The sequence below is a fragment of the Marmota marmota genome, unplaced genomic scaffold, assembly GCF_001458135.2.
Source record: "Marmota marmota marmota unplaced genomic scaffold, marMar, whole genome shotgun sequence".
NCBI classification, from domain to species: Eukaryota; Metazoa; Chordata; class Mammalia; order Rodentia; family Sciuridae; genus Marmota; species Marmota marmota.
The window spans coordinates 63,756,937-63,768,039 of NW_026000174.1; the positions used below are offsets into that span (position 1 = coordinate 63,756,937).

At 59.8% G+C, this 11,103-nt stretch overlaps 1 protein-coding gene across 15 annotated transcripts in view; it reads right to left on the minus strand.

Moving 5' to 3' along the window:
- The window catches only part of Syt7 (synaptotagmin 7), a 37,345-nt gene that overhangs the window by 17,237 nt on the left and 9,005 nt on the right, over positions 1–11,103 (minus strand). For 6 of the 15 annotated variants that reach the window (XM_048788947.1, XM_048788952.1, XM_048788954.1 and 3 more), the window contains 3 exons: positions 10,227–10,451; positions 6,591–6,959; positions 2,391–2,513 (listed from right to left, as the gene is read on the minus strand). The exons of 2 other annotated variants lie outside the window; for them this stretch is intronic. In XM_048788947.1, coding sequence (XP_048644904.1) covers positions 2,391–2,513; positions 6,591–6,959; positions 10,227–10,451 — 717 coding nt within the window. The remainder of the gene's footprint in view (positions 1–2,390; positions 2,514–6,590; positions 6,960–10,226; positions 10,452–11,103) is intronic. 7 more of the 15 variants (XM_048788953.1, XM_015478054.2, XM_048788957.1 and 4 more) reach the window with 5 other exon arrangements.

An 11,103-nucleotide genomic window follows, 5' to 3' on the forward strand; every position in this document is an offset into this window, starting at 1 on the left:
TCAGGGCCTTCTGGGATTGAAGGGATGGTAGGGACTGCCCCTCCCGCCTTCCCGTGGTCCCTTGGCCACACTGCCATCTTGTCTGGGACCTGGAGTGGCTCTTCCTCCTCCGTTGGGCCCTGTCTACCACAAGCCTGTTGCTACAGGCCAAGGGAGGCATGTTCTCCCAAACAAGAGCCACAGGGTTCCTGGGCTGGGAGGGGTGGAACGGGGTGCAGAAGGGCAGACTCTGGGTCTGGAGGGGAAAGCTGAAGAGGGACAGGTGGTCCAGCCAGTACTGCAAGGTTGGAAGTTACCGGAGCCCAGAGGGTGGGGACCAAAGATGCCTGGGCCTAGCAAGGATGGCCACGCCAAGCTTTGGGGTGGGGAGGGCCTGCTAGGGGAATCACTTGACTCTGTAGCCCCCCTGGGGTGGCCCATCATTGGGGAAATGCTCCATGGGCCGTGAGGAATGAGTTCCCGGGTGGGTGGGCATGGCCAGGTGGGAATGGTAGGTGTCCACTGGGAAAGTCAGGTTGGGTGGGGCGAGAGCTGCCACCTCCACGCCCCTCCCCCTTTCCCAGGAAGGCAGAGGACAAGCTGATGTCATGATCAGAAGGGATGGGTGTGTTAAAATATGAAGTGAGACCTAAGTGGTGAGGAGGTAAAAATAGGCCGTGGGGACGATGAGCCGGCTGGTCAACACGGGTGGGGTGAAATCTCGTTTCCAGCCTGCGTCTGCTCCCTCACGCTCCACACCTCTCCCCAGCCAGAGGCTCAGGTTCTTAGCAGGCTTTCGGGGGGCTCTAGCACCCCTGCGTCCTCTTGTCCGTGACCCTGGCCCTCTCCCCATGGCCCTCTGGCCTGCCTGCGGCCCAGCATTGAGAAGGGCCCAGGTGGGTTGGGAGTGGCAGGTCCCGCCTCTCCCCATACCCCGGACACGGACCCAGAGCCTGACACCATCTGTGCCGAGGAGTGAAAGGCCAGGGCCCCACTCTCCCCGCCCACTCTCCAGGGACTCGCGGCCCACCACAGACATGCAGCATGGACTCTGCGGGAAGGAGATGAGAGGGCCGGTCTCCAGAAGCCGCGGGAGGGACAGCCAGTCCTCGGGGTCTCAGGCTATCCACTCTTTCCTAACCCACAAGCCCCTGGCAGCAGCCCGGGCCAGTCCTTTCCTGCCCCTAAAGGGTCATCTGTCCAAACAGTCCCTGTCCAGCTCACAGGGTCTGACAAGTGCTCTAGCCCAAGGCCCATTTCTTCATTAGAAGCTTAGCATGTCTGAGCCGGAAGGGCTGCTCCTTAGAGGTCACCCTGCTGGTCCTGACTCGACAGCTGCAGAAGCAGAGGCCTAGGCAGGGCCGTGACCTGCCAAGGCTGCAGAGTGAGGCGCTGGCCACACCAGCGGTATGGGCAGTGTCCTGGCTGCTGGGCCTCACGTCCCATTGATCTTGTGGGAAGCAGACCTAACACAGGTGACGAGCCCTCCTCCCATCTCTGGGACCACAGGTGTGTGATCATCCCAGCCTAAGGCCAGGTCGGGAGGAGGCTGGGTGAGGTGCAGGATGCCTCCTTCACTGAGGCCCCCCACCTTTCCCCTTCCCCTGAAGCAGTGCCCTCCTGGACTCTGGGGGCAGTGGGAGCTGCTTCCCTGAATTCCCAAAGGCCCGGGCTGTGGAGGTGTGAGTGCTCAGCCTCTGCTCAGCCTCTGCTCGGCCCGTGCTGCGGCCACATGGCTATTCCGGGTCTCTGCAGGGCCCCAAGGGTAGCAGCGACCCTGGGCGCTGACGGAACCAGGCCCCCCCTTGCGCCAGTAGCTGCCTCAGCTGCTCTTGGCCCTGGACCCCACTCCCTCCTCCTGAAACCTGGCTTTAAGGGCTGCCCTTCTGGTTCGTTCTGGTCACCAGGCCTCTCCCATGCCCCATCCCCTCCTCACCAGGGGCTCCCCTTCCATGGCTGAGCAGCCCAACAGGACCTCCAGGCAGCAGGGGGGTTGAGGGGGCGGGGATGAGGGGGTGAGGCTGGCGCCCTCCCCTGACATCCCCTCCACAGTCCACCAACCTCCAGGGAAACGGGGATTTCCGGGTCGGGGGTGGGGCAGAGATGAAAGATGGAGGGGGCAGCAGAGGTGGGCCAAGCAGGGAGATGGGGCCAAGAAGGCTGGGCTTGCTCCCGCTGCCCGCCCGGGCCAGCATGCTGGGGAGCAGGCTTGATCCAGAATGGTCCCTTCATAGCCCCAGGGACACCACCAAGGTGGCTGTGAGGGGGCAACAGCTGGGGAGGGGGCTCGTCCTCCTGCTCCAGCGTCCGCTGAAGGCACCACCGCCTGGTCCAGCAGCCGGGCCGGTCAAGGCGGTCGGCCTCCCGTGCCTCCGTCTCTGCGGCGCCGTGGGCCTCGCCCGTGCTCGTACCTCTTGTCCCCCTGAGCGTTCTGGTTCTGCTGGGTTCCTGGGTTTTGCAGGTCAGGGATATTGGCAAAGTCATCCTGTTCCGAAAGCCCTAAGACCAAGGATAGCACCACCATCCGGCCTTCCCTGCCCGGTGGGCAGCCCACCAGCCGGGGCGAGACCAGGAGGCCCCACAGGCAGGGGCAGGGTGGGGGAAGGAGAGACAGAGACAGAGACAAAGAGAGAGAAGAAAAAAGCGTAAGAAACTGGCCCTGCAGGAAAAGAAAAGCCAACTTCAGGACTGTCAACAGTGGTGGGACAGAGGAGGGAGGCGGGGAGGGCACAGAGGGGAGCTGTCCTCAGCCTGGGACCCCCTTGCCTTGGATCAAGAGCAGACTGTTGGGAGGGGTGACATGACACAGGGCTGAGATGGTCGGTGGTGGGTCAGTTCCAAGGGAACACATAGAGACAGCTGGGGGCGGTGGGGGCAGGAGTGGAGCTCAGGTCCTGGGACATGGCAGATTTTTAAAGGCTAATGAATCCCCAGCTGAAGTTGCTCGGGTCATCTTGGCCCCTGGGAGAAGGGGGCGGGGCTCCGTGACCATCTTGTTCTAGGATTGTGCACGCAGGTTCAGGTTCTCAGAGGGGAGCATCTTTGGGGTTTTTTGTTTGTTTTATGGTGCTGGGGATTGAACCCAGGGCCTTGTGCATGCAACTGAGCGATAGCCCCAGCCCTATCTTAGAAATTTGAAATCCAGTGGGCACTGCACCCTGTGGTCATGGAAGCCCATCACAGACCTCTTTGGGTCATGGTCAACCAGATGTCCTTGAAGCCAGAAGGGGCCCATCAGAGGAGAATGGAAGTCCCTTCTGGCATGTGGTGTACTGGGCACAGCAGACCCTCTCCTGTGTCCCCCTTTCTAGAGATCCAGGGAATGCCTGCCAAAGACTGAGGGTCCTGTTCAGGGGCCTCTCACTGGAGAAGCAGTCCAGAAGGCACGGAAACACGAAGGCAGAGAGAGAGTGCAGCAACTTGGCAAGGTGTGGAGAAGCCTTGGCAGGACTGCAGGGAGCCTGCGCCTGCAGAGGGTGATAGGGCAGAATGGGTGGGCAGGCACGGAGAAGGCCAAGTGTCTTGGAGTGGACAGTAGTCTGGGGTCAGAGGTCATAGTGCCTTCTCTGAGAACCACTGGGCAATGCCAGGGATCTTTGCTGGGGTCACCTGCATTTTCCTGGGAAGAAAAGGAAGCGTGGGTGGTGGCTGCCTCTCGAAACCATCAGAGTCCGTGAGCATTTTCTGGTGGCTCTGTGGAGCTCGTCGGGTGTTACGCCTTTCATGAAAACAAGGAGGCATTCTCAGATGGGGCGGGCCTGAAAGCCAATCACAAGAAGGGCCAAGGGAAAGGTGACAAGATGGATGGAATGTTCTGGAAGGGAGAGGATCCTGGGTCAGGAATCTACCACTTCAACCACTGAAGGAAGGCAAGAGCTGGCTGTGATTATTCCCCAGAGAGATCATCAAAAAGGACCTCAAACAGGTGAGAAATGGCCTCTGAGATGAGGGCTGAGAGCACAGGGGTTCTGGAGAGAGGAAGATGCCCCTGGGGGCTGAGCACCAGGAAGAAGCTGGGTAGCTGCAGGGTCCTGCTGTGTCTTTGTGTCTTGGTCCTGGGCACAGCCACTGCAGGCTGACACTTGTTCTTGCATATAACTTTTGGGGAGCAACGCTGCCGCTTCCCTCAGGATGAGTCCTTGTACTCTCTCAGAGTTGGTAAAATTCCATTTGGCTGCTCGGGAGCTGGTGGAGCTGGTGGAAGGCAAACCAAGGGAAAACAACATGTTTTTCCCTGGTTAATGCATTTTTCAGAGACTCCTTTTGCTCTTCTTAAAAACAGAGTGGCCTCTGCATAAACACCCAACTTGTCACTCTCTGCAGCTTTGCAGGCCGCAAGGGCAGGATAAGGGGCAGGAGCCAGAGAGTAGGGGAAGATGCTGGCCATGTTGGAGGGGATGCCCATTGACCAAAGGGTGGGTCCTGCAGGGCCTGGACGGCCCCCTCCCAACCTGACCCTCTGAAGGGGCCTTGGTATTGGGAGCAAGAGAAGAGTCTCCAAAACAGGTCACCTAAAACTGCATGGCATGGGTCAGCAAATGGTGGTCTGTGGCCTGTTTGTGCACAGTCCATAGGCTAAGAATGTTTTGTACATTTAATTAATTTATTTATTTTTTTGGTACTAGGGATTGAACCCAGGGGTGCTTAACTATGGAGCCACATCCCCAGCTCTTTTTTTATATTTTTATTTTGAGATAGGCTCTCATTGAATTGTTTAGGGCCACGCTAAATTGCTGAGGCTGGCTTTGAATTTGCAATCCTCCTGCCTCAGCCTCCCGAGCCACGGGGATCACGGCGTGTGCCACCGCACCCAGGTGGTTCATATAGTTTTAAAGGGCTAAGATTAAAAAAAGAAGAAAGGAAAAAGGAACATGTGATGGAGACGACGTGAGTCCTGCAAAGCCTAAAATATCATCAGGCCTTTACAGGCAGAATTTGCTGACCACTGCTGGGGGCAAGTAGAGGAGGTGGGGGCTGAGAGGCCAGTGACTTGCGGGCAGCAGCAGGTAAGGGGAGTGAGAGCTCCTGTGTGGGTAGAAGGGCAGGCACAGGATGCTGGCACATTGAGGGACACCCATCACAGGATGCTAGCATGTGAGTGGCACCCATCAGGTCCCGGTTGACTAGGAAGGTGGTGGGCACTTAGTACCCAGGGCTCCTCCTGCAGCTGGGGAGATCCTGGACACATTCCGATGCCATAAGGACAGGAAGTAAGGAGCAGAGAGGTGTGGGGTCCGGCTGGCCTGCCGTTCTCTCCAGGCCATGGTAGAACCAATTCCTTGACTCTTCTAGATCTACTCCAGGGCCGCAGCGTCCATCCCAGACAGGGGGCTTTGCCGGGCATCTTGTGTGGTGCAGGGATCCCGTGGATCTGAAGGGTCAGTGGATAGGCTGCCCTGATTTGACAGACAGCCAGGCAGCACCCTGCTGGGCTGGGGCCACAGGTCTCTTGCATGGGCATGAAAAGCTGGTTCTTCTGTCGGAGGGCCTTTCCCGGGGGCACTGCCCCCAACTGCTCTGGAAGCTCAGGCTGGACTCTCAGCTGGATAGACAGATGCTCTGAGGAGCCTGCATGCCTTCCAATTCCCTGTATCTTGTCGTGAGCTGGGCCTCTGTCTTGGGCTTACCCTTCTTCCTCCCCTTCTCCTCTCCCAGGCTTACTCTGCTGGTCTCCAGCTCCTGAAAAGTGTTCCCAGGGAAGACCCGGGTGATGGGAATGGTCCCCAGAGCCTGGAAGGAAGCCCACGTTAGGCTGGAGGAGGGTGTGATGCTGGGAACTACAGCCCATACGGTCTTGGGCCGAGAGCAAGTATAGGTGCCCAGAAGGCTCTTGGGGAGGGGGCTTCTGGGCAGGGGCCTGTCCCTTAAGGCAGGCAGCAGGGGGCACTAACAGCTGGGGGAAGTGACTAAGGTTGGATGCTGGCAGCGGGTTCCTCCTGGGCCTGTGCAGTTGAGAGAAGGCTGTGGTTTACAAGTTCGGAAGCTTTGGGAGCATCTCAGGTTTGTCCTCAGGGGAAGGGGCATTATGGGGAGGAAGGAGCCCTGGGAAGCCATGGCAGGAGCTGGAGGACAGGTGGCTACAGAAGGTCAAAGAGACAGGGGACAGGCTGATGGCAGGGACAGGGGAAGTGAGAGGGAGGGAGGAAGTGTGGGGCAGGAGGCTGGCAGAGTCAGGTTACAGAGAGGAGGTCAATTGGAGTGGAGGAGGGCAGGACCCTGGAGGGGGAGTGGCAGAGAGGGTTAGGAGGGGAGTAGGGCAGAGGCGAGGCTGGCAGGGAGGCCCAGAGCAGCCTGGGCCTGTCCGGGAGGAGACGGACCTCAGGGACTTCTGTAGCACGGTCTAATGTCTCCATTTAACTTTGGAGGTGTGGGTCCTTTCTCTGAGCACCAAGAGGGTCCAGGGGTCCTCAGAGTAGAGGTAGCTCAGGTTACAGGGATGCTCGGGCACTAGCCACAGAGGCTGCCGAGGGGACCACTGAGATTGCTTGGCACGCTGCCAAGGATATGGAGGACGCAGGATGACACGTGACCAGCTGCTCCCAAGGAGATTTGGGGGGAAGGAGGCTGGAAGGGGAAGGTGGGGGGCTGGCCCGCTCAAGGGGAGGACTTACAGGAAGGATTTCATGTCCAAGCCTCGGTTTCGAATCTGCCCCACCACGTGGTCCCAGCTGCCCGGGTTGGAGCGGCTGCGGCCCCCGGCCGCCCGGTACTTGGAGCCGGCCGAGGTGGCCTGCCGAGCCTGGCCCCGGCCATAGGCCCGGGGGTTGGAGCCCGGTGCCGAGGCCGTGTGGGCCTGCAGCTGGCCCAGGCTCTGGCTGGTGGTGGGCTGGCTGGGCTGCCGGGCCCGCTGGTGCTGGCTCAGGGGCTGCTGCAGGCTCTGCTGCCGCATCAGGGTGCGGGGTCGCTGGCATTTCGGCTCTCCCGTGGAGCTGGGGATAGACTCAAGGGTAGTGGCCGTGGACAGGGTGGAGTCCTCGAAACTTGGGGCGGGTGGAGGAGAGGAGAGAAAGGAGAAGCAGGTGAAGGGATCACAGTGGAGGAGAAAGGAGCCGAGGGCTAGGGCTCGAGGCCCCAGAGCAGGCTGCGCTCGCTCGGCTGGACCTCACCAAGCCGCCATCTGAGTCGTCCTGGCCGCCGTCGCCGCTACTGCCTCACCCATGAGGCTATAAAGCCCGTGTGCCAACCCGGAGGCCCCCAGGTCGGCCCCACCACCCTGCCCTTGGCCCCGCTAGGCTACAGCCCCGATGCCTCCTGTCTGGGCCGACCTCTCTGCCAACCTGAGGGCGGTGGCTGCGTGGTGAAGGCAGGTCCCTGGGCCCTGAGGCTGCTGTGGTGTGGCCGCCGCTCCCTCTGCTGTCTCGATGGGGGACACCAGGAAAGGCTGTCTCTGTGTTCTAAGTACTACTGTCCTTTGGAGACATGAGGAAATCCAGGCCAGCACCTGAGCTGGCCTAGAAATGCCTGGTGAGGGGGATCAGCCAGTGGTCCTTAGAATTTGTCCATGGAGGGGAGGGAGGAGGTGGTCTTGGGCCCGCAGACCACTGCTCTGAGGTCAAGGCTGCCTCAGGCGCTGGGATGTATCTTTGCCCTCCTCCCAGGACTCTCTGGCCATTTGACCCAGTGCTGACAGAGACTCGGGTGACTATCTTGTCTCATTCCTGAGAGTACCACCAGCTTCTCTGAAGAGCAGTGGGGAGCCGGACAGGTAAAGACAGGAAATAGGACCTGGCAGGTGAGAGGCCGTGTAGGGTCAGAGAGACCTGGGATCAAAGCATCTCTGCCACTTACTCACAAGAGATTCTGGGAAAGGTGTCTCCTCTCTGGGCCTCAGTTTCTTCATCTGTATGATGGGAGTTTGAAACAATGGTACAACCTGAGTCACCTCCATCACAGAGGTCAGGGGAAGCGCTGTATCTATAAACACTCTCACGCCACTGTCTGACGTCAGGAGTCTGTGGTTCCCCTTGACATAACCTGCCTGCTTTGTGCCCTGGCCAGAGATTTCAGTATATCCCAGAGGCAGGGCCAGAGGCAGGATGTCACTAGAGCACCAGAGACTGGGGCCAGAGCTTGGGCTGAACAGCTCCAGGTCAGCTGCTTCTCCTCCCTGAACTTCAGAGTGCAAACCTCCTCTTCCACCTCCCTTCCCTCCCTCTTCCAATCCAACGACTAGGGCAGGGGTTGGTAACTGTGTAGCCTGTGGGCTGCATCCGGCTCAACACTGCTTTTGTAAATAAAGTTTTATTGGAACATAGCCACTGGCATGAGTTTACAGACTGTCTGTAACTGCCTTTCTGCTGCCATAGCAGGGCCAAGCAGTGTGAGAGACAGCTGGCCTGGCAAAGCCTCAGTATTTCCTAGTTGGCCCTTCACTGAGGAAGTTTGCAGGCCCTGGCCCAGGACCACGGGAAAGCTGAGCACCCTGGTCAAGTGCCCACGGGAGTACTTGAGAGGAGGTCCCAGGGCCTTTGGGAGCCACGTTCACCACTGCAGCCAGACCTCAGCCTTACTCACCCCCTGAACCTACCCTGGGAACCAAAAGACAACAGTTAGGCTGCCCCTGTGGGCTGAGAGAAAGAGAGAGAGAGGAGAGAGAGAGAGAGAGAGAGAGAGAGAGAGAGAGAGAATAGTAAAGAGAGAATGAAAGAGAAAGAAGAAAGCAAACATGGTTTCAGCTGCAGTCTTGGAGGGGCAGAAACCTGCCTGCCTCAGGCCTGGAGTCAGGGCTATCACAGGGGCAGGCCCAGGCCTGGCTGGCCAGGTAGGCCCACAGCTCCCTGGGGGCCGGCGGAGGCAAAGGGAGGGCAGCACATTGGCGGCCTCCTCCCCCTCCTCCTTGCTGACCTCATTTTGGTTTCCTATCACATCCAAAATTAGTCCAATTTACAACCTCTCAGTCACAGGAAACTAAAATTGGTTCCTTCAGGCCTGGAGCCAGCAAATGGCATGGCGGCCTAGCCAGCCTGGAGACTGGCGGGGGCAGCTTGGGGAAGGCGGGCATGGGACCTGACTCTGGAGGGGTGTGGGGCTTCCTCTGGGACTTCCCTGAGGCTAGATATGAGGGGAGAAGTAGACATGGTTCATTTAAGCCAGCAAGCAAGTGAGGTCTCAGCCTGGTGGCCCTCAGGGGTCCCATTGGTGGGACTTCTAAAGAGAACCAGGTGGGCCCTATATTGAGCAACAGGAAGGCCCACAGCTAAGAAGAGGTCAAGGCTGTTGGCATGCCAAGGGGGTGGCTGATCCACTAATGGGGAATGAGGCTGTTCCAGTAGCTGAAAGTGGAGTCACATCCCATGCATGAGAATGGCCACAGTTGAGGGTCCTAGGACAGGAAGGGCTCCACTGTGGGGAACTGGAAGTTTCTAAAAGCCAAGATGAGAAAATCCTGCCCCTCAGGGGGGTGCATATCATCTTTGGAAAACAGGGACCAACCCTATGTCCATCACCCAAGACTGGGACTGACTGACAACCTCAGCTATTAAAAAGGGACAGCTCTTCTGCCTGACATCCAGATGATCCTCTGGCATCTGGAGAGAAGCTAGCTGGGGCTCAACAACCCAACCTCCAAGAACACCCAATCCCAGCAGCTGACAGAGGGACAGCTCACTGACCAAGACTGGGACAGCCAGTGGGGATGGCTGAGATGAGATGAACCAATGGGGCGGCCTGGCGGCCACTCATGAATGAAATTCTGCAACAGATGGTGTCATGGTTGACAAGCAAGACTGGGGAAAGCTGATGGAGTCACCAGGTGGTCGAGGATGGGTGGCTCAATGTCGGGTCTAGAGCCATCTGCTGGCTGAAGGAGGAAATGCCCAGGGGCTGATGGGTGGCAGAGGCAGGCTAAGGTGGGCTGGCTCCACAAGGATGGGATGATCCCTTGGGGACAACCACGGGCCTGCTGCCTGTGGAGGGTGACCTGACAGCTGAGATGAGGTGGCTGGCCAAAGAGGACGGGGTGGCCCGAGGACTGAAATGCTCTGCGGGGGAGAATGGAATGACTGGGTGCTGGCAAAGGGACAGACTGGCGGGCAGCCACCGGAGGCTGGAATGGGACGCTGCATGGCGGAGTTGGTCGTGCCCAATGGCAAGGACGATGGGAGAATCTTGTGAAGAAATGGAACGAGCCAGAGGCTGAGGACGGCACCTCTGGGGGCAGAAGCGGGCATGCCAGGGGTCCCGCTGTCCACCTGGCAGGGGCGGGCCTGCGCTCGCGGCTCCCGCGGCCTCGGGGCGCCATCACTCACTTGGACAAGTTGAGCTTCCCTGCGGCCAGGTGGCTCTGCACCGTCCGCCAGCGGCCTCTCCCCGCCTTGCCACCGCTGCCCGGCTCGCTGGGGGCAGCCCCGCCGCTTCTCAAGGCGTCCTCTCCGGGTGGTGGCACCGGCGCCGGCTTCTCCCCCAGCCGGCCTTCCCGCTCCACCGCCAGCCCCGCCACGGCGGCCACTTTGGCGCCCGACAGGAGGGTGCCACTGAGGCATGCACGAGGCAGCCGGGCCAGAGGGGCACCGGGGGTGGCGGTGGGGGAGAGAGGACAGGCCACACATGGGGGTGGAGGGGTGGAAGAGGAGGAGAGACAACGACAGATAAAAGGAAGAAAGAGACAGCGAGAGAGAAGGAGAGAGACAGACGGACAAGAGACAGACAGAGAGAGAGAGAGAGACATCAGCACTGCAGATGGGTTAACAGTGGAGCCTGCAGAGGAGAAAGGGGCACCGGGTGGGCTGGGGTCGGAGAACAACGCACCACGACAATGGAGGGGGGCCCCTCCCCACCGCCTGGGGCAGGGGCGGCGGGGGTAGGGGAGGGCAGCCACCTCCAACTCTATCCCACAGGACAACGAAGGGTTAACGACGGAGGAAGAGCGGGCTGTCCAGGCCAGGAGGCCCCCAGGCAGGGAGAGAGAGAAAGCCATGTTAGTCAGAAGTCATCACCACCACCACCACCATCACCGCCACCACCGCCACGGACCACCGACCACCGACCACCGACCACCAGCAGCCACGGCAGCAGCGCACAGCAGGGAGGAAAAAGCGAGCCACAACCAAGAGGGAGGGACGGAACGGGCAACCCCATCCTGACTGCACAGAGGGTGGGGCAGTGGGGCCAGGTGGCTGGAGGGGG